Here is a 25,240-nt window from a genome sequence, read left to right on the forward strand (position 1 = left end):
GCTTGCGTTTCACAACACTTTCCTGAATTTTCAGTAAAATTCCCAGAAAGTAAATTTAATCCAGTGACCTCACAGAGATCTAGGAGGTTGATGTCACTTACAAACCTCTCATGAAACCAGCTAGAATCCAATCCCATTTCCTCCTTAGCCAAACACCCCATGCGTTTTCTTTACAGCAACTGGCCTCTCTAGGGACCAGGATTGTCTCTCCTCAACGAGTTGCTTATACTCCAGGATCCACTGACTCTTTATTCTAGTTGAAGTCTCTCTGCAAATGGCCTTTGAAACTTCTAAGTTGTTCTTTGCCATGAGCTGAGAAGATTTCTGCTTAAGGGAGATGGATGACGGTCCCAGTGGTAGTTACAAATACTTCTGGATGGCTTTTAGTCAACCATCTAGGCAGATTTTGTAAGTTAAGGAAAATCAACTTGTGGCCTTTTTCAGCATTTCTGAGTATCCTCTGTCAGCTCAGCACTGTGACATTTGCTGTGTGGTGCCTGTGCACTGGACCCTGTCCACAGATAAGAACAGAGGCTAAGCCCCAGTCCAGGGGACAGTTTCCAAAGGCCATCCAAGAGAAGAGAAGAAAGCTGAACTCAGTACTTCAGAGGCTCGGGCTTTCTCCTGTAGAGAAGGTTCTGGGCATCCACGTATCTCAGTATATACTCGGCATGCAGGTTACTAGATCCATCTCTGACTCCCAATTCGTAGAAATTATACCTCCCATTGACAATAGGGCACGAGCTTCATCTGATCCATCTCCTCCTTATTCCTCTGTTTCTAAGTACTCTTGCCCATTCTCCTTGGAGCAAGCCTGTATGGGGGAAACAGAACCCTCTCCTCAAACACTAACAGTGCTAGTCCCATGCTCAGAGAAATGAGGTTTCAGAGCAATAACTTTACTAGTCCTTTTGTGCTGTGGGTCTTGGCTAGCCCTGGGGTGAGACCTCTTGAAATATCCACGTTTCACCATATGGACATACACAGCCCAAAGCAGCATATCACTAAGGGGAGTGTAGCTACCCATGGGGAGTTTGTGGTTACAGACAACATCTAAGTGAAGTGAGGGGTAGAGGGTCAAATGCAGAGAGTGAGGAAATTTGATGGAGTCTCTTTTGAGGAAACAAGGGGCTGTGTATGCTTAGTTATGGGTCCATAACGAATGTTCTAGATTCTAGAGTCTAGAATCATCTGTCAGACTAATGGGAACATCTGAACAATTTCACAAGACACTTGTTACATCTGGCTATGTACCGAATCAAGCACAACAGACACACTGTGGGGTTGGAACATAAAGTGTTTGCCCTGCAAGTGAGAGGACCTGAGCACAGCACCCACTAGGAGTATTAGAGGTGACAGCATACTCCTATAACCCCAGAGCTGAGAAGTAAGAGGTGGGATCCTTGGAGCTCATTGGCCAGCTGGTCCAATTAGTCAGTGAGTTCCCAGTTCAGTGAGAGACCCTGCCTCAAAAGCTAAGGCAAAGAGTGATTTTTAAAAACACTAAAACTGACCCATGGCCTCTGTATGCCATGTACACACAGGTGCATGCACATCTACATATGTGTGCCCAAGAATCTACACACACACACACACACACACACACACACACACACACACACACACACACCCCATACCGTAGTGTTAGATACTGACTTTTACAACTCTATTTCCAGGACTCCAGTCCCTTACAGTTCCACTCCATTGTCCCTCAGCCACCACTTACAACCACTCCTTCCCAAATGCCCCTCTATCTCCAAACACCCACAAGGATTAACGTTCTCTACATCCTACCTTAATTCTTCACCTGCAACCTCCTCTCTATGAGGTGTATTGCCGACCCCCTACACACTGAATTGGAGGGGCTATGAGGGCACAGCCCGGCTCATTCACCTTTCCAGGCCATCACAGTTCTACCTCACCTTCTATGAACTGACACTGCCCACAACAGACCCTGGGGCTGGTCTCCTCTAGGGGCCCCCTCTTCACGAGATTTATGGGAGACTTGGACTCACCAGACTTCCCAGTTACCCCCTCTTTCTCTTCCCTCCCCACAGCTGCCTGTACTGGTTAGATTAGTTAGGACTGGGCTGTTTATTCAAGCCCAAAGTCCACCAAAATGGGAAAAACTTCGGAAGGAGCCTCCACCAGGACGTTAAAAGCAGTTTAGTAAACGGCTCCATAGTCAGAGCAGGAGCAGGGTCCACTGTCCCTATGGCTGGCTGTCCCCCTGACGACAGTCAGGGCAGGCTTATAGGACAGTAAGCCCACCATCCACTACCTGAGACCCCCCCAGGGAAAAGATCAACTCTGAGGAAAGCGCCAAGTGGTGGTGGCTGAACCAGCAGCGAGACCCCCCATCAGACTCAGCCTTAGCCACCCAGATATAAGCTTGTGTGGAAAAGCAAACAGGCCCAGGCCATGCCCTTTGGACCTTTGGCAATTCTCCCTAAGCCGCGGCCGCCTATAAATGGAGCACCTTTCAGGTGGCCGGGCATTCCCATCAGTGCCTGCGGAGGATCAAGTGCCTGCCCCGGGTGCCGCCTCGGAAGAGCCTGCAGAACCAGCAGCGGGGCTAGGCCGTGGCCAGGCCAAAGCCAGGGAGCCACCCACCCATCCATCGGCCATGGGCCCACGGAGGCCTGCACTGCGGCCGCCGCTGCTGCTCCTGTTCCTGCTACTCTTCCTGGACACCAGCGTCTGGGCTGGTGAGTGAGGGTGGAGGGCTGGCTCAAAGCCAGGGTGGGGACCAGAGCCCTGGGTGGTGGCTTCAAACCATCCGTTACACCAGGGAATGGAAACTGGTGGTCAGGGTGACTGCTAGGTAGCTTGGGCCAGGTTAGAAGGGAGGGCAGCTGCGGGGAGGGGGTCCTAGGGAAAGGGGGTGGTGAGAACTAGAGCTAGCAGGTGCCTCTTCCGGGCTCCGGGGGAGGCCAGTGGATGGGAGAGTTAGAAAAAAAGGCTCTGGATAGCCCCAAAACAATTAAGGCTTCAGAGGGGTCCCTCCTGTCAGTCCCTGGAATCCTCTGGGGAAAAAAAAAAAAAGGGGGAAAGCCAAGATTTCCTTTTTCTCTTACAGAAGATGAAGTCTTGGAAAACTTCAGCCTGAGCTGTCCAAGTAAGGCATTTCTTCACGGTGGCACACGTCGGGCACCTCGTACCCCCAACTCTCCTCTCCATCCACCCTCCTCTGCTCCTGCTCCTAAGGGCCTTCCTTCCACACAGTACCCACAAGCTCAGATGAGAGGGCGCTGGAAGCGAAGGTTTTGAGTCTCTGTGCACCCGGTCTCTTCTGGCAAAGGACCCTGGCCCTTGCTATACGGATGGCCCTTCTGTTCTGTTCCAGGGCTTGGTCCGGAGTCGGGTAGAGACTGTGGGCACTGTGAGGAGACATTACTGTGCTGTTTATCACTGACTAATCATTGATTCCGAGTATGTGAGGATGAGGAAATGCTGACTTTAACCTTTGTGCAGAACTCCAGACCCTTCCACCCCTTCCTATTTACCTGACCCTCGGGGTCAGAGGCTCAGTCCTTGCAGCAATAGCCAGAGTTATCCCAAGAGCGCCAGGGTTGGCCTCTCCTCTGATGGGGCAGCACCTCCATCTGGTGGTCATTTGGCAGTACTACATCCGGGCTCCTTACCAGTTACTTTTTTTCTCAAATCAATCCCAAAATTCCTGCCAAGCACAGTGGGAAGAAACTTCCAGAAGTTTCTTCTTGGGGGGTGTCTGAAAGTCAACAAGACAGCCCTAACAATTAACTTTGTCTCAGGCACTTCATAGTCGCATCATAGTAGCATCTTCACACTCAGAAAATGCTTAAGCCCTCTCCCTTCGATAACTTAATTTTTCAAAGGGTCTGCCTACAGATTTTTTGTAGCTCCGTTAATGGACGCTTGGAGCCCTCCCTTCCACGTGCTTTAGAGGATCTAAGGAATCCCAAATAATTTAAACACCAGACTCAGCACAAAACGGTCCCGATGTGAAATCAATCTATAAAGACAAATTAAGTATAAAGCAAAGTCAACCACAAGTAACTTGAGGTCGGTCGCCACCTCGATCACCTGTGCCTCTGCCCGTCTCTGCCCAGCGGTAGCTACCTTAAGAGAGTTGCTTCAGCTTTGGGGCTGACGGATTTTCTCCTCACTTTAGAAGATGCAACTCGGTTCAAGCACCTGCGAAAGTACGTGTATAACTATGAGGCCGAGAGTTCCAGCGGCGTCCGGGGCACGGCTGATTCCAGAAGCGCTACCAAAATCAACTGCAAGGTACAGAGAGCAAGGGCGGGGGAGACCTGCAGCTGGAACCTAGCCTTGTCCCACCAGGGGGCCCCTTCCTAGAACCTTCTAGCTGTTCCCAGCACATGCTGGAACCTCAAAACTACAATTAAGTCACCCGAATGAGAAGGCTGCCACAGAAAATTTTTTTTTCCAGCCAGATTATTCTCCCATTAGCTTCCAAAGTGTAACTGGAGGTCATGGTCTCAGAGGCCAGCAGGATTGGCCTATAGATCTGACCATGAGAGAGGCCCAGGGAGGACACAAAAGAAGGTAGTCGTTGTACGAGAGTTGCAGAGCACATAGCATTTATGATGCCAAACATAATATGGAGAAACATTTAAAACACTTGATTTGCTAAAATGAAACAGTGCTTATGGAAAGACCTGCTGTATTCATGTCTGTGCACATAACGTATGTCCAAGGGCTGCTACTGAGGTCTGTGTGGAGAAGAGAAGTCCATGTGGATGAGTTGCCCTTTTCCCTCTTGGGCCGTAAGTGCTGACCCGTTCAGACAAACACAGTGGGCATGAGCCACAGGTGGCCGTTTAAGTTGAATAAAATTTAAAATTCAATTCTTACTCTCACTAGCTATATTTCCATCTAGCCAACGTCCGTCCACCTGTGGCTCATGCAGCCACTTTAGACAGTACAAACATAGAGCTTCTCTGTTGTGCTGGAATGTTCTTTGAATAGTTCGAGAAAACAACCGAGGACCAGTTTTGATATTGCCCGGGTGTGAAGCCTTCGGCAGGCACTTGTAGGTAGACTTTGGGGAAACGATGTCCGGGAAACCATTTGCTTTTCCTGCTTGCTATTGGATTGTTTCATTTTGTTTTCTTAACTCCCACTCCACTCTGCGTTTCTTCTAAGCAATCGCCCCAAGTTCTTTATAAACAAAGTACGTAAATTTCAAACCAATACAAGGATATTCTCCTTCCCATGCATAGGGGCCAACATAAACTTCTTAACTCAGGAAGAGGAAAGATAAGCCTAGGCATGGGGATGCCTGAGATGTGTTTAGAACATGTGGTACTGGGGACCCCATGGCCATGTTCTCAACAACTTTCCCTCAGTCTCCTGATTGGAGACTGGGCTGCATGGATGTCTCCCGTTCTGGATGGAGAACCTCAATGTGTTGCTTCTCTCCATTCTCAGGTGGAGCTAGAGGTCCCACAACTCTGCCGTTTTGTCATGAGGGCTAGCCAGTGTACCCTGAAAGAGGTCTATGGCTTCAACCCTGAGGGCAAGGCCTTGATGAAGAAAACCAAGAACTCGGATGAGTTTGCAACTGCCATGTCCAAGTAAGGCCTGGGTTTATATCTTTAAAGTACCTGAGCTTTGTGAATGCTACATGAGTTGAGCATTATACATGTGCATATGCATGAGTGTGTGGAGATATGAGTGTGTGAACTCACGTCAGGCGTGCCTCTGAGTGCTATCATTTATATCCAGTGTCTACCATAGATCAGGTTACTGTGGAGTCCTCACATCTATCAAAAAGAGGAAAGTATTATTGACCCTCCTCTAGTTAAGTTCCCTTGATTATCATTTAAATTGTTCTGCTAACAGATCTCATGGTTGAAGCACTTTTGAGACTATAGAGCTGAGGTGGTTTGTTTAAACAAGTAAGATTTTGTTTAGAAAACTGAACAAGGATGATGCCTGGCGGAGGGTGGGGGCGGTCTTCGGGGTGGATCAGGCAGCAGTCGCTGCTCTGAGATCATAAACATGGCGTGAACCCCCGTGTGTTTATGAGGGTGTGGCATCTGTTCAATACAGGACAAAGGGCAGCCAGAGCCTTAGCAGTCTCCTACTGATGACTGCTAGGCAGCCACTGTGCACTGGAGACCAGCGCCGCCATGTGTAGATGGCGTCTCTCCCCACACAACCCTGACAGTGCTGTACCGATCTCAAGTATTTTCAACATCATCCTTGCCTTATGCCCATTTAGTTTAGGGAGCCTTAAGTGTGTGGGATACAGGCAGTTGAGGAATGCTAACTCAGTAGCGGGGGAAACTCTTCCCTTGCCTTTTTTTTTTTTTTTAGATTTGCTGCATATTAGAACCTTATCCTTTCTCTGAGAGGCAGGAAAAATAGGTCCTGCCTTCCATCAGAACACCTTACCTTATGAAAGACTTGGATGTGAGGGGAGAGCTGTGGTGGCGGGAGAAAGTGGCAGTTATTCCTTGGTCCTTTCTCGTCTATAAACACAAGGACTTGGCAGTAAAGCAAAGCATATTCTCATACACTATGGTAGAAATGAGAGCCACAGGACAATACCTAGTCTAATTGATAGTATTTGTATGTTGACATAGTAGTGCTCATTTCTAGGATTCTGGCCTATCTAAATAAGACAGTCATGTGTGAAAATAGATGTATATGGATATTTATTTCTGTTTCATTTGTGTGACCAAAAAAGAAATCCAGGAAGTGAAGAAGTCAATGACCTTAAATGGGGCAGTATTTAAGGAACCATAAGTAACCAAAGAATGAAATGCTGTATCGCTTTTAGTAAAAGACTCTAGTGGAGCTACACCAAATGCTTCTTTGGGGGTTCCCAGAATATAATTAAATGAGAAAATCAAGATGAAGAAAGTATGCATAATGCAATATCACCTGTGTAAAACATGACAAAAAAATCTGTTTGCATCCTCGCGAGTCTGAATAGAATCATATTAACGGGGTGGTGACATTGAAGGACACAGGGAGACGTCATTAGAAAGGGTAAGAAGACAATGGAGGAAGACAAGGGGGACATAAAGGGAGGGATGAGCAGAGCCAAAAAAAAAGGGGTCACTAGAAAAGGGGAAGAGAAAACTGACACATATTTGGGTGATGTATGAGGATGATGGGCCAATGTCTAAAGAAAATGTGTCCAAAGACCGACTGAGGAGTTCCCCACACCCCTGGCTCCCTCCGTGGGCTCACAGTGGAAGAAAGGCTTTTCTGTGACCATGCACCTCCTTTTTCCCTGGGCAGGTTCGAGCTCAAGCTGGCCATTTCTAAAGGGAAACAAGTTGTCCTTTATCCTGACAAGGATGAGCCTAAACACATCCTGAACATCAAGAGGGGCATCATTTCGGCCCTCCTAGTTCCTCCTGAGACAGAAGAGGACAAACAAGTGTTGTTCCTGGTGAGAATTTTCAAAGCTGGTGACAGTGGCCTTCCAAAGTCCTCTTCACATGTCAGAGCCCATCCTCACTTTAGATAAAATACATTGTCCCTTGAAGGACTGTATAGTGGATACATGGGAAACCGTGGATTGATATGAATACCAGGGATCACAGTTCCCCCATGTCCCCAGAGCTTATCGATAGACCATCTTGAGCAGGTTGATGATACTGAGTCTAATTTTAAAGCTTTTCCTGGAGACTCTTAATCAATCCACTTGCTCTGGTTAAGGTTTTTTTTTCTTCCTGTGTTCATATCATAATGCAGGAAAGCCTTGTGTGTTTTAGACACCAAAAAGATTAGAATATATTGTATTTCAAATCAACCTCAGAGAGAATTCAATGTGCTTTGGGCACAAGAACATTTTCAGCCCTCACTGTGTTCTAAGCTCTTGACGCCACCATACTTGGACAGTAGAGAGACTCATCCTGCCTGGCCCTGCCCTGGGAACCACCTCTCCTGGGTCTGCTCCCTGCAACACCGGTTGGCCAGGCACAGCAATGCTACCCTCTGCCTGGAAACAAAGAAACCCGCGCCCTACAATCATCCCTCCCGCCTCTGTACCGAGGTGTCTTTCCCAGCCTCTCTCAAGCACCTAATGCTGTTTCCCCTTATTGTATGTACCTGACCATATCTTGGGCTCCCACAGGATACTGTGTATGGAAACTGCTCAACCCAGGTTACCGTGAGCTCAAGAAAGGGAACCGTGGCAACAGAAATGTCCACAGACAGAAACCTGCAGCAGTGTGATGGGTTCCAGCCCATCAGCACGGCCGTCAGCCCTCTTGCCCTCATCAAAGGCCTGGTGAGTCTCACACCATATCATCATACACAGCAGCCTTCTTTGGAAATTTCTGGAATGTCCTAGCTAGTGGAGATCTCAGAGAAGAGCCTGCCTGGCTGGTCCACAAGATAGGCTCCAGGGGGACCCCAGGATCAGACATGGGAAGGACTGCCAAGGCCAAAGGGCTGTCATTAAGATGCTGGACTGGCTTTGGGTTCTGGACTCCCACCCTAAAGCCCGATCCTTCCTCCTGTCCCTCTGTCACAGCACCAAGCCATCTATCCACCTATGTCTCCCTGGGAGTTCGTTCTTGTCACTTCCCTTCTCCCATCGAAGAGCTGGTTGTCCTAAGTGAGCGGCCTCTACAGAACTTCCAAGGCCTGTGTTCTCTCATCTCCCTCAGCCCAGGAAGTGACATGATTATGTCTCAGCTTTCTATTCTTACATCCCAAGTGGAACTCAACTGGAGCTAAGCCCTCTAGGTCCTGCCTAAGCCACTCTCTCAGTAATAACCTCCTTTGCTGCCATACAGGGTCCTACAGCCCATGTTACCTGAGTTTACCCAGTCCCTGTAACACATTCTAGAACATGAGTCACAGGTTGTCTTGGTCAACATGAGCTATGAAAGAATTCTTGCCCTCCCTACCAAGCTTCCTGGACATTGACCTTGAAGCTAGAAAGAGATGGTCTGATGACCATGAGGACCAGACTTATACAAGGTCAATGCACTGGCTTGGCATCTTTTCTTAGACTCTGCTCTGTGCTCATCCTTGCTCTGGGTAGCACTGAGGGAGAAAGGAAAACAGAGGAAGGAAGGAAAGGAAGGAGGGAGGGAGGAAACCAAGCAAACCATGGGCAGCATCCCTTCAATGTGCTTCCAGACTAATGTGACAACAGAGTTCACACATCTGCCAGTTAAGGACACTACATACTATAGTTGATAAAATAATAAACTGAATTGTGCAGGGAAGCATCCCTAGGACAGACCAGGAAAGATCTAGCAGCCACCATTCACCTATTGCACTGGGCAGAGTCATGGAAGATATGAAACAAACCTGAAAAATTCAAAGCTTGTATAAATGGAAGCTGTGAGGTATGCATATGTATGGGTGGTTTTGTAGGATGCAAAGTACTCATGTTATACTTGATGGACACTCCACTGGTATGGAACAAGAAGAGTCTCCATCACTGAGTGTGCTGTCTCGTGTCCCCTTGACTAATGTCAAGTGTTAAGTTCTCTTCCTTTCATGGAGTTCACTCCCGCTGCAGATTTCTATCCTCTACTTCCTTAGAGACATTTCCCTATGGCAGAAGACTCAGCTTGAAATCTCAGGGACTGACCAAAATGCTTTCCTCTGATCCTGTTCACAGGTCCACCCCTTGGCAACTCTGGTCAACAGCAGCCAATCTTGCCAGTACACCCTGGACCCCAAGAGGAAGGATGTGTCTCAAGTCATTTGCAATGAGCAACACCTTTTCCTTCCTTTCTCCTACAAGTAGGTCACCTGCTGCTTCTAGAGCTCATCATTTAATGGGCTGGTGTAACTGAACACCTCCTGGGTGCCCAGTTCCAGATTAAGCGGGGCTTACAGGAAGCTATGGAAGGTACAAGGCAGAGTCCATCTCTGTCCTGCTTTTAAGTTAACATGGAATTTTCCAGAAAGGTGTTGAGCATTGGAGCAATTTGAGACCAACAAAAGATATCTCAGTCTCAGACCTTAAAAGCTTGAAGAACCAGAAAAGGTGTGAATTGTGTGTTACACTATTCCCTAGTTAGAAAGAGCTTCATGAAGGATTTAGGATGAAGGCTTATATATCCAAATCCATGCTAAAAACCGACTAACATTCATTAGGTAATTGCTTTATCTTTGAGTCTGTACTGTGAGAGCTACAAAAGATTTTGAAGGCTCAGCTGCAGTCCAAACCCTCTGAGACTTCCAGACTGGTTTAGAGTGAAATAAATGATAGTTAGTGTGAGCAGGAAGAGGTGGGCACTACCCATTGCAGGATCAAGATGGATGGATTTCACCATCCTTTGAAAGGTGGGCAGAATTGGGGCAGAAGAATAGATGAACTTTTCAACTTGAAAAGAATAGCATTTTTTTTTGATGACTAGTAGTCCACGATATAATGTACTTCCTGTGTTACCAGGAATAAATATGGGATCATGACACATGTTACACAGACACTGAGTCTTGAAGACACACCTAACATCAACAGTCGCTTCTTCAATGAAGGTAAGACTTTATATCTCCTGGGTACCAGGAAATCTGCCCACAGGGTGCCATTCACAGCTCAGCTCTTAGTAGGTCCCTGTTCAATGTCTGCAGACCAATGAGTGATGTGGACTCTGGTGTTCTGGTCACGGGACCATAGATATCAAGAAAGCATTTCAGGATGTCAAGAGGTTGTGGGACAAAGGGGAGGGAGACAATATCCACAACCGTCTGGTATTTTATGGGTAAGAAATGGGAAGACTAGGCTGAATGTGATAATGCTGGGAGTACTGGCAACTTCATACACCTATAAGACTCAGAGCCACGCCAGATGGTATGGAGCCAGCCGGAAAGGAACTTCAGGGTCAGGCCAGGTAGTAATCTAAGGAATTGATCTTTAGGGTTAAAAAAGAACTTTAGGGAATTCTAGTCTAACTCCCGGCCAACAATGCTTTGTGTGTTTATCGGTGAACACTTGGATTTGTGCATTGTTTTGTTGTTTGCTTGGTGGCAGAGCCTGTGAGTTCATAGGGTGGAGGCACATGCTTACATGTCCATTCCATAGAGGGGAATGACACCTAGTGAGGCTTTATGGGGTAGTTTTATAGAATGAGTGCCCAATTCTAATCAAAGTCAACAACACTGTAGCTCATTTCCATGAGCTGATGGGGCTGCAGGGGAGTCTCCCCTCTTCATATGCTGCCAAAAGGCCCAAGTAGAAGAACTGATGGGTGAGGGCCACTGAGGCTGACCTCAGTGTTACCGTGGCAGACGAAGTGCCTCCTTGCCGTTCTGTGAAGCACAGGACAGTCTGACGCCAGATTCACAAAAGCTTGGGTTCAACCCCAGGTTGAATCTCACTGATCTAGAGAGTTCTGGGGTAACAATTCTCAAAGTAGTGGGGCTGGGGAGGTGGCTTAGCAGTTAAGAAGCACATCCTGCTCTTCCAAAGGACCTGAGTTCAGTTCCTAGCAACCCCACTGGGTGGCTCACAACTTCCTGAAACTCGTAACTCCAAGGGATTTGACAGCTTCTTGTGCCCTTTGCAAGTAGCTGCACTCATGCACACATATCCACACAGAAATACACATAAATAAAGGAAATACATTGTTAAAGAATTATCAAATAAAGCTGCTTACCTTATTTTTCCTTCTCCTCTCTTTAAGTTGTAGAATACCGGCCCCCTCGGGAAGGCTGCAATGTGTGAGTGGAAACATCCAGCTCAGAGTCTGATGTCTAATAAGAGTTGAGAAAATAATCATTGCCTTTTTTTCCCCCTCTTACTGATACCTACACCATTTCCAGTTCAGATTCAACAAAGATGTTGAGCTACGAACGAACGGAAGTAAAACTCCCTTGACGCTTCTTTTCTTCCAGGTACCAAGCAGGTGGGTCTGGCCTTTGAGAGCACCAAGTCCACATCACTCCCACAGCAAGCTGAGGCTGTTTTGAATACCCTTCGAGAACTGGAAAGGCTGTCTGTCTCGGAGCAGAATGCTCAGAGAGCAAATCTCTTCAATAAACTGGTGACTGAGCTGAGAGGCCTCGGCGATGAAGCAATCACATCCCTCTTACCACAGCTGACTGGAGTGTCCAGGTAGGTCTTTAATGGTTACAAATCAAACTCTCCAGTGGCCTGCCTGCGGAAGCTGCAGAACCTTTAGCCCAGGCATCTTGGGAACTATGTAATTGTCAACTCATTTAACCAGTTAATCAGCTAATACCTACTAAAAGAAGAACCATCATCTAAGGCGCTTAGAGTTCTGTAGTCAAGACACACTCACCATTGAAGGCATACATGTGTGCTAACACAGAAGGGTACTGAGTGGCTCTCACATTTTACGGGTATCTTCTAACTCCTCATTCTATTGCAAGCACAATGAAAAGCTAGAGAGAAAAATTCAGGAACCTCCCTTGAAGCTTTCAGGCTAGTAGAAAGAGAACTCAGGCAAACCAAATAGTACAATTTCTCCACTTGCTATACAAATAGTACTTGCTCTAAGTACTGAAAAGGTCATAGGAGGCACGGTCTATGTCCCAACAAAAGGACAGTGACAGCCATTCATATTGGCTTCAGGTCTGAGAGTCCTTCAGCTTCCCTCCATGATGTCTCTACAATGGCGGTATCCCTAGGGGAGACATCATGGAGGAAGTCATCATTACTGGGCTCTGAGCTTTAGTGTGAAAGATGGTTATTAGTTCTGGGTAGTGAATAAAGGATGCAAGTACTCTCCTGGCAGAAGACATGCCAAGTGCTGAGGATATTGGATTTGACATGAAGGTCCTCTGTGTAACTCTCTCTCTGAACATCTCTCCTCAGCCCCATCACTCTACAAGCCCTGGTTCAGTGTGGACAACCTCAGTGCTACACTCACATCCTCCAGTGGCTGAAAACTGAGAAGGCTCACCCTCTCCTGGTTGACATCGTTACCTACCTTTTGGCTCTGATGCCAAATCCTCCCATACAGAGGCTGCGGGAGATCTTTAACACTGCCAAGGAGCAGCAGAGCCGAGCCACCCTGTATGCATTGAGCCACGTGGTTAACAAGTAAGTCTTGACTTTGCCTGGCTCCAAGCTACATCCCTTCTCCTGGGAGCAAAGGAAACACCAAAACAAGCAAACACAAGCTTGCATTTTAAGAGAAGCTTATCTATGCTTGCTAATTTGCAATCTCTGTTCTTTTACTTGGTAGCTATTACACTGTGGACCATTCAAGTAGAGCTGATCTGCAAGATATTGCCAATTACCTGTTGAAAAAGATTGACAACGAGTGCATGTGGGATGAAGACCACACCTACTTGATTCTGAGGGTATTCATTTAGTCTTTTGCATTATATACATCAGTTTTTCAAAATTGCTCATCCTGGACATCCCTTACTTCTGCACTGTGATGAGTTCTTGTTTCTTCTCTTCAATGAAGGTCATTGGAAATATAGGCAGAACCATGGAAAAGGTCATGCCAGCACTCAAGTCCTCAGTCCTGAATTGTGTGAGAAGTAAAAAAACATCGCCACTGATTCAGAAAGCTGCTATCCAGGCTTTGAGGAAGATGGAACTGGGAGATGAGGTAAAGCATGCTGTGGGGTTCTGAAAATGAAAGTTGGTACTGACAAAAAGGTTCACATAGTATTAAAGTGATCAATTACCTGTTTCTCCACCCAAGCTGTCCCATACTACCATCTAATTGTCAGTTTCAATAAGCCCATTGATATCCTAGTACCATGTGGACATGAAAGACACACCACTCTGTAGCTAATCCACAAAGCAGAACGCAGACTTTTTGTTTGTTTGTTTGTTTGTTTCTACATGCTATCCTACTACAAAATTGACCATCATCTCATCTTGGGAAAACATTGGTACTACCCAATTTCATCAAACCAGATAGTGAATTGGGTCCTACCTTAGGTGACAAAAACTCCAGAGCATTAGAAACCACCTTATCCAAACTCCATCTATATCTTTACATCAAAATAATCTACATCAAGACCATTTTATCTTCACTAAGTGACAGGTCTATAGGCAAGTCATGAGTTGGTCAACACTTGGGTGCTTTCATGCCATTGAGCTCAGCACATATTCTATACAAGTCTTCTGGGTGCCTCGAACACTGAGAAGAAGATTAGGTATCAGCATTTGCAGCCATTTTAGACATCAATTAGACTTTCTCCTAAACACCAGCATCAGCCAGGCACTCACTGGGTCTTGACCAAAAGATAGCTATTTCGGTCTCCTCTTTTGGCTGCAGGCCCAAAGGATCCTTTTTGATACATTTGTGGATAGTGCCATTCCTGTGGAGAACAGACTGGCTGCCTATCTTTTGCTGATGAAGGACCCTTCCTCATCAGATATTAGCAGAATTATCCAACTTCTCCAATGGGAACAGAGTGAGCAGGTGAAGAACTTTGTGGCATCTCACATTGCCAACATCTTGAACTCAGAAGAACTGTATGTCCAAGAGTAAGTAAGAGTAATTTTCACCCATCAGCCACTGAGAACCCTGGGCTGGGACACCAATCCCTGACTGTGTCATTGCCTGTCCTCAGGATTACTTAAAGTGAATGTGCACAGACCCTAAGCCAAAGTCTTGGGACAATATAAATCTACATATCTTAGTTGTGATTAGAAATTCATAAATTCATAGGATATGGGGAGACAAAAAAAAAAACAAGTAACATATGATTTTGACTCAAAGTATCTTCTTCCTTTTCATTTAGTCTGAAGAATTTGATCAAAAATGCTCTGGAGCACTCTCAACTTCCAACAATCATGGACTTCAGAAAATTTTCCCGGAACTATCAAATTTCCAAATCTGTTTCTCTCCCATCATTTGACCCAGTCTCAGCCAAAATGGAAGGGAATCTTATATTTGATCCAAGCAGTTATCTTCCCAAAGAAAGCATGCTGAAAACAACCCTCACGATCTTTGGACTTACTTCGATTGATCTCTTTGAGGTATGTGTGAGAATGAAGGATCTCAATGCAGTTTGCCCATTTGGTACAACACCATCTGCCTCCACTAGGGGTCATCTGAAGCATGACTCCTAAGAGTAAATGAAATCAAAGATGTCTCAGGAAAGTCCCTGGACCCCAAACCCTAGAAAATGCATGGGTTCTCCATTGAGTTAAATACATGATTCTCTCCCATCAAACCCTGAATCTACTTCCAGCTCTGAATCCTTAGTTTAATTATTTACTCTCTCTAATCCTTAGCTGTGTCTTCTAGGAAAAGCCAGAGGAGTGCTACCGTTCAGGATTCTAATGAGATTTAAATAAACAACTTCCTTGAAGTGTTTCTGTCATGTTCATCTGCTGCTTGCTTAATTATATGAGCATAAGTGGGGGGAAACATGTTCTGCTTGCAACCAGAAGCCTCATGGCATATTTTGCCTGGTTTTCTTTCTCAGATTGGTTTAGAAGGAAAGGGCTTTGAGCCGACACTGGAAGCTCTTTTTGGTAAGCAAGGATTCTTCCCAGACAGTGTCAACAAGGCTTTGTATTGGGTCAATGGACAAGTTCCTGATCGTGTCTCCAAGGTCTTAGTGGACCACTTTGGCTATACCAAAGATGACAAGTATGAACAGGTACGTGTTTTTTTAGGTGTCTTTTTTTTTTTTTTAAGGGAAGCTTTGGGTCTCACTGCCAGACATCTCTATGCCTAGAAGACATGAAAGTTCTACCTATACAAAATGGTTGCTGTGGCCATATATTAGACTCCTTTGTGAGATTAAAAGCCAGTATCCTCTATAGGCAAGGGCCTCTTGGAAGTTTAGTAGGAACAAGATCAATTAGAGGTACTCCAGTGAAATCACTAAGAGTGTGCTGCCTCAGACACAAGTTTGGATTCACACCTAGCTGTCTCTAAGCTGTGAACCCTTGGGGAAGCTGCTTGATATTACATGTAACTGATCTATTCCTAGACCAAAGGGGTACTAACAACAATCCATATCTCACACTGTCACTTAACGGCTAAATGAAATAAGGCACACAGATCCTGACATTACTACTGAAGGTTCAATAAGCAGACACGATTGTAAGTTTTAAGTTAATACTTTTGTCATTATCAACAACTTTTCCTTGGCTGTCACTCACATCAGTGCACTGGCTAATGAGAACAAATTCCACTTGGAAGCTGGCAGTGAGCCCCTACTTGAAGCAGAAGCTAGCTTGTATATGCTTGTGATTGGCACCATAAAAGGATTTGCTAGAAATGATGGTTCTTGGGCTCACCCAAGACTTACTGATTTTAACAAGACTCCAGGGGGCATGGATACACATTCTAGGTTTAGAAGTAGGGCCATAACTTGATTTCAGGTGTTAACTGATGGTCTCATGCCCAACTTCTGATTTCTGACCTCCACCAGAAGCTGATCCATTCTGGGACTTTTCTTATGTGGGTCTATGGAGCTTTTTCTCTAATAATGGATCTGTAGTCATGTGTTTTCCAAACTTCCATCTGATTTATGTAATAATAGCCACCTTTTCTCAAGAAATCCCCAGCACTCGTTCCTAGTAAAGGGAGAGAGGGCTAAGCAAGGGAGGGAAACAGAGAGCATCCTAATCTTGAGGAGCCCTAGGGAGCCTCGAGAACAGGAGTTCCTGTAAGTTTCCTTCGAGTTAAGCACTGCTTTAAGAACACTCCTATCCCTGACAAGAGCTTCTGGTTTTTCATCTCTGTTTAGAAGAATTCTCCTTCACCAAAAGGTGGGGCCCGATTGCAGTGGCTGCCCTATATCGTTATCACATTTTCAGAAAGGGCTTGAGTTGGAGCACATCACAGCCGCCCAGATAGACTAGCCTGAGAAGTGTGGAAGTGTTGGGCAGAGCTGCTATCTCACTAGATATTTTGCTACTAAAATCCTAGGACATGGTGAACGGAATCATGCCCATGGTGGACAAGTTGATCAAAGATTTGAAATCTAAGGAAATCCCTGAAGCCAGAGCTTACCTCCGCATCTTAGAAGAAGAACTTGGCTTTGTCAAGCTCCAAGACCTCCAAGTCCTGGCAAGGCTCTTTCTGAATGGTGCACAAGCATTGCGGGGAATTCCCCAGATGGTAAGTGACCCAGGCCCGGTCTGAGCACTCGTTGACTAGCCTGGTCCTTCTTAGACTCCCCAACCCCCTGCCTCACAAACCTGAGAGAATGTTTTGTACATCCTTCAAACTACAAGTTTGCCTTGAATTTTAGTTAAGAAGATTCTGGAGGGCCGAGAAAAGCAGTTCAATCAGCAAAGTTTGACCTGACCTGAAGACTGCTCTAGATTTAGACCCCAGAAACCACAGAAGGAAGCAGAGTGTGGTGGCACACCCTAATAATTCCAGCACTGGAGAGGCAGAGATGGGCAGATCTAGAGGATTTGCTGGCAGACTAGCCTAGCCAAATCAGGGGGCTCTGGGTAACATTGAGAGATCTTGTCTCATAAAACAAGGTGAACAGCATCCTGAGGAATGACATCTGAGCTTCATGTGCTCTACACACACACACATACATACGTATACATGCATGTGTGCATGGACACTCACATACAAGTACACACATGTAAACATGCATACACACATATACACACCGTCTTAAAAGATAAGGAGCTGAGGGAAATAGCTCAGCGCGTAAAGTAGTTGCTGTGCAAACATGAAGACCTGAGATTGATCTCTGACATTCATGTAAAGGCCAGGCACAGCCATGCCCACAATGACCCAAGTGCTGAGGTCAAAGACAAACAGATCGCCGGGCGGTGGTAGCGCACACCTTCAATCCCAGCACTCGGGAGGCAGAGCCAGGCAGATCTCTGTGAGTTCAAGGCCAGCCTGGTCTATAGAGTGAGATCCAGGACAGGTACCAAAACTTCGCAGAGAAACCCTGTCTCAAAAAAACAAAAAACAAAAACAAACAAAAAACAACAACAACAAAGACATGCAAATCCAGGGAGCTCATTGGTGAAGCCTGTACAATACAAGAACAACTTCAGTGAGAGATCCTGTCAAAGAACAGAAAATGATAAAGAGAAACACCCAGCATTAACTTCTAGCCTCTACACATGCATGCACAGTTAAGTGCATCTGCATACATATGAATACATGTACACACACACACACACACACACACACACACACACACACACCACATGCACACAAACTCTATTTAAAGGATTGTTCTTGGTAGCTAAAAAAAAAAAAGTGATAGCATTTGGAAATAAAGCCGTTCATAACAGTTATATCTTTGAAGAATATTAGTTTGACCTTCTGGAAAACAATTCTAAGTATACCTTCCTTGACCTATGCTGGCAGCTCCTTCAAACACTGAAAGGATACAACAATTATAAAAGTTTTTAGCAAACTGTAGCCCACTATTCACATTTGTGTTATATTTATATAAGTTTATCATGAAAGGAGAAAATACACAAATACGTTCCTTATGATTAGATAAATAATCATGTGGGCTTTGAGAGCAGAGGTCTAGGGGTTGGGGATTTAGCTCAGTGGTAGAGCACTTGCCTAGCAAGCGCAAGGCCCTGGGTTCGGTCCTCAGTTCCGGAAAAAAAAATTTAAAAAGAAAAAAAATACAGAGGTTTCAAGGGCTGGGGTTGTAACTCAGTGACACAGAGGTCACCCAGCATTGCAAAACCCAGGTTCCATCCCTTGTACTGTGAAAGGAAGAAAGAAAAGGAACACAAGTCTTAACTTCTTTCATGAAATGTTGTATAAAATAAAGCAAGAATCAATATATATTAATGCAGACGTCTCCTCAGTAGCCACTTACTTTCAAAAAGTTTACTTTACCATAATATAGTACACTTCCGGTAAAGTCTCATTTGCGTTCAGATTGTCACAAGAGCAGAATAATGTCATACATTATACTTAAAGTTCATAAAGCTGTGAGGTTCAGCTAGGGACCTCTAAATCAGCAGTTTAAAATGACATGACATTCAAGCCAGAGAAACTGCTTATACCCCAATGTGTTGATGCCAGTAACCATGAACTTCCATTCATCAGTCTACCTAGCTAGTGAAAACGTACTAGCTCCTCTCTCTGAATAAAGAGACATCGTGTGTGACATTAAGGAGATCACATTTAACACAGCCCACCCACGTCCAGATTATTTTACATTGCTGTCCCTTGTTGGTTTTGCAGATTGCACAGGCCATCAGGGATGGGTCAAAGAATGACTTGTTTCTTCACTACATCTTCATGGACAATGCCTTTGAGCTCCCAACTGGAGCGGGGTTACAGCTGCAAGTGTCCTCCTCTGGAGTCATCACCCCCGGGACCAAGGCTGGAGTGAGAATGGAATTAGCCAACGTAAGACTCCGCATTGATCACAATCAAATCAATGACTGTTTCTTTTCCTTCTGGGTGGGATTTTTGCACGCATGTTTAAGACACGCTCCAACTTAAGGCAAAGCGCATTATGATTGCAATCTTCTTTCTAATTTTTATGAGGGATTTTAGGATTTTACCAGCATGTGTTATCTCTCACCATCTCCACTTGAGATGCAGTAACGAAAAAGAGAGCCCAGCTGTTCTCTCAATGAGTGAAGACCCTGGTTATCTTTGTATCCAGTAGTGCTTAAAGTAACTACTCCTAGGAAATGCACACTGGCTCTGGGGAAGCTTTTCTTCCTCAAATCACAGTGACGGTCCCTGTGGCATGAATTAGCAGAGGCATTTGCCAGAGTTCAGAAAGAGAGGTTGAGCTGTCTGCCAGGGTTCTGAGGTGCTGACTGAAACTCAATAGGTCATCTTCTGACTTCCAGATTCAGGCAGAGCTAGTGGCAAAGCCTTCTGTGTCCGTGGAGTTTGTGACAAATATGGGCATCATCATCCCAGACTTTGCTAAGAGTGGCGTCCAGATGAACACCAACTTCTTCCATGAGTCAGGCCTGGAGGCTCGAGTGGCCCTGAAGGCCAGACAGCTGAAGGTCATCATTCCTGCTCCAAAGAGGCCAATCAAGCTGTTCAGTGGCAGGTAATTCTATCACCGAGGTCTACCTGGCCTGTTTGAAAGAGAAAATTGAGTGTGTAAGTCCTGTAAGTCTATAGGACTTAGCCAGGCTAGATAACTAACTGGGGTAATTTCCAGTGAAATGGGAGAGAGTTGCCTTTGCTTCTACTTTGCATATTTTACTGAAGTTTCCTGTGCCTCTCTCTGTCCACACTTAACATCTGCTGGTTTGTCAGGAGTTACTTGTCTGTGGGGTTCTGCGTAATTTCTCATTCACTCTAAGAATGGAGAAACAGTAGTACCAGAGATGTCCTACTTGGGAAATAAACATTCTCCCCCAGAAAAAACACCAAATGTCACAGTAGTTTGTGGGAGCTGACTCTGTGGATGAAACATGCACCACACTCCTAATCACACGATTGTGGGATCCAGTCTCACATTAAGAGTTCTAGTTTCAATGGTATCCTCAACACATTTGTTTGCTTGCTCAGAAACAGAATTTAATTGCCTGGTTTGTATCAAGCTTGTGGAAGGAGATACACGAGGACCCTTGTCTTCCAGATTTTAACTGTGCAGGGAAGGCACACAGTTAAGGAAATGGCAATAATGAAACCAGGGCTAGGTCAGAGGAGTGGGATACTGTAGAATCATAGATCATGAAGACTTTGGGAGTTGGAATGCTTTCTGAAGAACCCATTTTTGATCTGTTAGAAGGCCTATGTCAGAGCTGATAAGCAAAAAAGAAAGGAGTGTGTGTCCCTGCAATGAGGAAAGTACATTTGATGTCCTGAGGGATAAAGAAAACGATTGGAAACGCTAAAATGAGCTGAATTAGTGAAGTTGCACAGGGAGCCTGAGGGCACTGTGGTAGAAAAGGGCAGTCCATCTTGGCCCATGGCTAGCCTCCTAAGCCCCTTTCTGAAGCCAAAGGAACTGGGAAAGGGGTATAAATAAGATGAGCTGGTGTTCTAGAGGAAGTCCTCCAACTCTGGGGAGCAAACTGGGAGAAGAGACATGTGACTGGAGCTCGGTTAGGTGTGAGCGAAGGCAGTGGCTTGTACTGCAGGAACATTCGGGGTAAGGTGGAGTGAAGAAGCTCTAGCGATGGTAATGAAGTAGAAAAATGAGTGCAGGTTGGCTGGTTATGGAGGGAAAAGAAGGAAGAAAGGGAAGTGGCATGGCCATCATTGAAATAGGAAACAGAGAGCAAAAGCTGCAGCTTGGAGTGAGATGCTGAATGGCTGCTTTTGGTGTCCTAGGGAACAACAAATTTAAGGTACCCAGGCGTCAAATGGACCTAGGAGTCCAGTAAAGAGATGAGCATGTAGAAGCAAGACTAAACAGAAGTCAGGGTAGGGCAAGACAGGAGAAACACGGGCCAGAGCACAGATAATATAAGCATGTGATAGAGAAGGGGAATAGGTAGCAAACAGTGGTAAGGGGTTATAGCAAAGTAGACATCCCCTAGACAGAGTGCCGCTGGCATCAGAGTTACTGACACATCATCAAAGCTTGGCTTAAGACACCACCCAAAGTAGGGGGTGCGGGTCCCAAAGAAAGCACATATTCCAAAGAAGAAATTAGAGCATGGGTAGAATTGGTTCTATTTTCTCCTTTCTGAAGTACATCTCTAAAGTGTTGCAAAGTTCTCAGAGGTTAGACTCTGATATCTTAATGTGGACATGAGTGAGCATCTCTACAAAACACTTCTGAGGGGCCAAAAAGATAACACACACACACACACACACACACAATTGATTAGGGAGCAAGGGAGGGACTGGTGGTACCAAAGAAAGCACTTTCAGGAGCATAAGAAGGGGGAGTCAGTGTAAAGTGTTTGGCGAGAATACTGCAAGGGAAGAAAACCCTCGATTATAAAGGAGAAAAAAATGGGCTAAGAAGGAAATAAAGAGGTATGCAGATGAGATGAGGGTCAGAGTATTAGGTGCACAGACGCCAAAACGTGAGCATTTTAGTGCTAGTAGAAAGAACTCAGAATGTAGAAACCTTGCATGCGAAAAAATACAGAGTTCCTACACCCAACCCCAACGATAACCTTCTCTCCCAGCTTCTCTTTCTTCCCATTATAAAATGGGAATCCTAGGCCTGCAGTGGGAGGATGGGAGGTCATGAAGATAAGGCAGTGTAACATCTGAAACATAAGGGTCCTTGCAATCATGTTACTGATGTTCTTTATACTCATTTTTGTTTCTCAGTAGACTAAATAATGTGTGGTGGGTGTGAACAGAAGAGAGGGATAGAGGATGGTGGAGGTGGGGGCATGTGCATGGTGATGCTCAACAATAGGCATTTCAGTTCATGACACAAAGGTAACTCCACCTGCTCCTTCTTCACCAGCAACACACTACACTTGGTCTCCACCACCAAAACAGAGATGATCCCTCCCCTGGTTGAGAACAGGCAGTCCTGGTCAACTTGCAAACCTTTCTTCACTGGCATGAACTACTGTACCACAGGGGCTTACTCCAATGCCAGCTCCACAGAGTCTGCTTCCTACTACCCCCTGACAGGGGACACAAGGTGAGAGCTACTCAGTGCCAACCAAGCATCTGCTTACCTTCTATCTGGAGGGACAAAAGGAAAAAATGCCAAGGATGGCAAGCCCATGTTACCAACCTTAAGCGTTCACATTATTGTCTGGGAACTTAAAATGGTAGCCCTCTGGTCAATATTTTGGGTCCCCCCCCATGCTCTTCATGCACTGGATGAGGTGATCACAACATATTCCCATCTGTCAATTCCTTTTCTGAGTCTCCAGACCCACTGATACAAGCTTTGTGAAGCTGACCAGTGTACTCAAAGCCCTCACCATGCTGTGGGGCTCATCTTCATCCCCTACGCCCCATTCTCATGGCTTGTTCTCAGCATGAAAGGCACAAGTTAACTTTTTAACTCATCCAAAAGTCCTGGACATCCTGGAAACTTCCCTTGCCTGGGGCTTTTGGAGAGATTATGTAGAACATTAAGGACTATCATTAGCTAAAGAAAGATGATAGCCAGGTGGTGGTGGCACTCGCCTTTAATCCCAGCACTTCTTGGGAGGCAGAGCCAGGCAGATCTCTGTGAGTTCGAGGCCAGCCTGGGCTACAGAGTGAGTTCCAGGAAAAAGCTACACAGAAAAACCCTATCTCGAAAAAAAAAAAAAAAAAACAGAGAGAGAGAGAGAGAGAGAGAGAGAGAGAGAGAGAGAGAGAGAGAGAGAGAGAGGGAGGATATTAAAACCATACGTGCATTTTTGTGGTATATGAAGCTGGATTGTTGGGGGTGTATTATTACTATCTTTAAAAGAGCTAACAGTGTGTACTGGACATGCCATGACATCTTTAGGTATGAGCTGGAGCTGAAGCCCACGGGAGAGGTGGAGCAGTATTCGGCCAGTGCAACCTATGAATTCCAAAAAGAGGACAAGGTGGACACACTGAAGTTCCTAGTTCAAGCAGAAGGTGGGTATCCACAATGAGGCTGTTCCACCTCTGCCTCAGTCTTGGGTTCAGGACTCACAAGGAGGACGGCTTTATGGTGATACATTTAACAAATATGTCCCGAGTTCCTAGTAGATGCCAGGCCTTTTCTTAAAACTGAGACTAGAAATGAAGTCTTCACCTTCATGGGAGTTAGAGCAATCAAGACAACTTGTATTCAGGATGTTAGACCAGGGTCGAGGGGTTGCAGAAACAGAGTACAGAAGGCTCTAGGAAATCGTATACATGGTAGGGAGAAAGGAGGATGGTTGAAATAGTAAAATGAAGATGTAACGAAAACTTTCACTGGTAAAGTGAAATTTTGCTCGTTTGTCTTTTGTTTCCATTGTGATTTTTGAGACAGGGTTTCCCCATGTAGCTGGCTGTCCTGGAACTCATACTGTAGACCTCAAACTCAGAGATCCACCTGCCTCTGCCTACTGAGTGCTGGGATTAAAGGCATGTGCCAGAGCTGCCCAAAGATCTTTTTAAAAAGAGAAAGAAGGAAACGTGACAGGATAGAGAGGAAATAAGCCCCAGGGGAAAGAGTTGCAGGCTAAGGGGCTAGCCTGTGCAAATACTCTGAGGTTGGAACAGATTGAGAAAAGGTAGGAAAGAGACAGAACTGAGAATCTAGTGTGTAAGTGATTTCTGTAGTCCAGGAAAGAGGTGGAGGTGTTTGAATCTGAGTAAGTTGTCAGGCTATTCGAGCAATACTGTGGAGAGACAACAGCACAGATGAGTCCACGATGTGATAAGTGGCTGTGGAGACGGTTTGGAAGGTAGAAAGGCAAGAAAGAATGATAAGTGATGGGGTGATGTGAGAAGTCATCATATTCTTGTTGTATTTGGAAGAATTAGAGCTTGCGTTCCTTGAACATCTGAGCATCCCCCACCTCAGGTCTTTTCCTGAATGCCCCGCACCCAGAACTCAGCATGATTCAATCCTCTCTGCACTGTGGTCTTGCCCACATATCCTTTTAACGGGGAGATATTGTTGTGACCAACATGTAAGAAACAGCCCCTCTTTTGTCCCTATTTCTTTTCCTCCTAGCCAGTTCCCCACATCTTCATGACATTTACTGTCATCGGACACAGGTAACTGATTTGCTTACTGTCTGCAGACCCCATTGACCACTAAAAGATGAGCCATACAAGGGCTGGGTACCCCAGTGCCAAGAACAGTGCCTAGGTCATTATAAACCATCAGGAAATACTTAAAAATTAAGTGGATGGATAATGGCATGGCCAATGGGGAAAATCATCTTCACGGGTGTCCTCATTTAAACCCATGGTAGTCAGGGGTTTGCCTTTCTTCTCTGTCTCTTTTGTCCTTTGCATAGACTCACAGCACTCATCTCTTGACTCTCCCGTGTCCTCTTTCAGGAGTACAGCAGACCGAGGCTACGGCAGTCTTCAAGTACAATCGGCGAAGCAGGACTTTATCCAGCGAAGTCCTAATCCCAGGGTTTGATGTTGACTTTGGGACAATCCTCAGAGTTAATGATGAATCCGCTAAGGACAAAAACGCTTACAAACTCATCCTGGACATTCAGAACAAAAAGATCACTGAGGTCTCTCTTGTGGGCCATGTGAGGTAAGGAAAGATTTCAGTGACCTGAGCTGAACTGGAGGCCTTGATGGCTCTTTGCTTTCTTTTTCAAGCTTTACATCTGGCCACACCAGGGCCATCTCTGTTCTACAGTCTACCTGCAAATACAGACCTCAACATGTTCGCCCTTTGCACATGTGTGTGTATACACACACACACACACACACACACACACACACACACACACACACACACACATAAAGCTTATCTACCTCCCTGCAAACTCCATACTCCACACTGAATATTGGCTTTATAA

At 45.6% G+C, this 25,240-nt stretch overlaps 1 protein-coding gene across 1 annotated transcript in view; it reads left to right on the forward strand.

Annotated features, from left to right (window-relative positions):
* Positions 1-2,626: 2,626 nt before the first annotated feature.
* The window catches only part of Apob (apolipoprotein B), a 37,074-nt gene continuing 14,460 nt past the window's right edge, over positions 2,627-25,240 (forward strand). The window contains exons 1-21 of the mRNA XM_059248518.1: positions 2,627-2,708; positions 3,080-3,118; positions 4,154-4,269; positions 5,437-5,582; positions 7,261-7,414; positions 8,102-8,257; positions 9,608-9,732; positions 10,388-10,473; positions 11,830-12,049; positions 12,773-13,000; positions 13,146-13,263; positions 13,374-13,520; positions 14,199-14,410; positions 14,668-14,905; positions 15,358-15,534; positions 16,815-17,006; positions 19,080-19,247; positions 19,703-19,914; positions 22,249-22,431; positions 23,239-23,354; positions 24,759-24,969. Coding sequence (XP_059104501.1) covers positions 2,627-2,708; positions 3,080-3,118; positions 4,154-4,269; positions 5,437-5,582; positions 7,261-7,414; positions 8,102-8,257; positions 9,608-9,732; positions 10,388-10,473; positions 11,830-12,049; positions 12,773-13,000; positions 13,146-13,263; positions 13,374-13,520; positions 14,199-14,410; positions 14,668-14,905; positions 15,358-15,534; positions 16,815-17,006; positions 19,080-19,247; positions 19,703-19,914; positions 22,249-22,431; positions 23,239-23,354; positions 24,759-24,969 — 3,326 coding nt within the window. The remainder of the gene's footprint in view (positions 2,709-3,079; positions 3,119-4,153; positions 4,270-5,436; positions 5,583-7,260; positions 7,415-8,101; positions 8,258-9,607; positions 9,733-10,387; positions 10,474-11,829; positions 12,050-12,772; positions 13,001-13,145; positions 13,264-13,373; positions 13,521-14,198; positions 14,411-14,667; positions 14,906-15,357; positions 15,535-16,814; positions 17,007-19,079; positions 19,248-19,702; positions 19,915-22,248; positions 22,432-23,238; positions 23,355-24,758; positions 24,970-25,240) is intronic.

Source organism: Peromyscus eremicus, chromosome 22, assembly GCF_949786415.1.
Source record: "Peromyscus eremicus chromosome 22, PerEre_H2_v1, whole genome shotgun sequence".
Lineage (NCBI taxonomy): Eukaryota > Metazoa > Chordata > Mammalia > Rodentia > Cricetidae > Peromyscus > Peromyscus eremicus.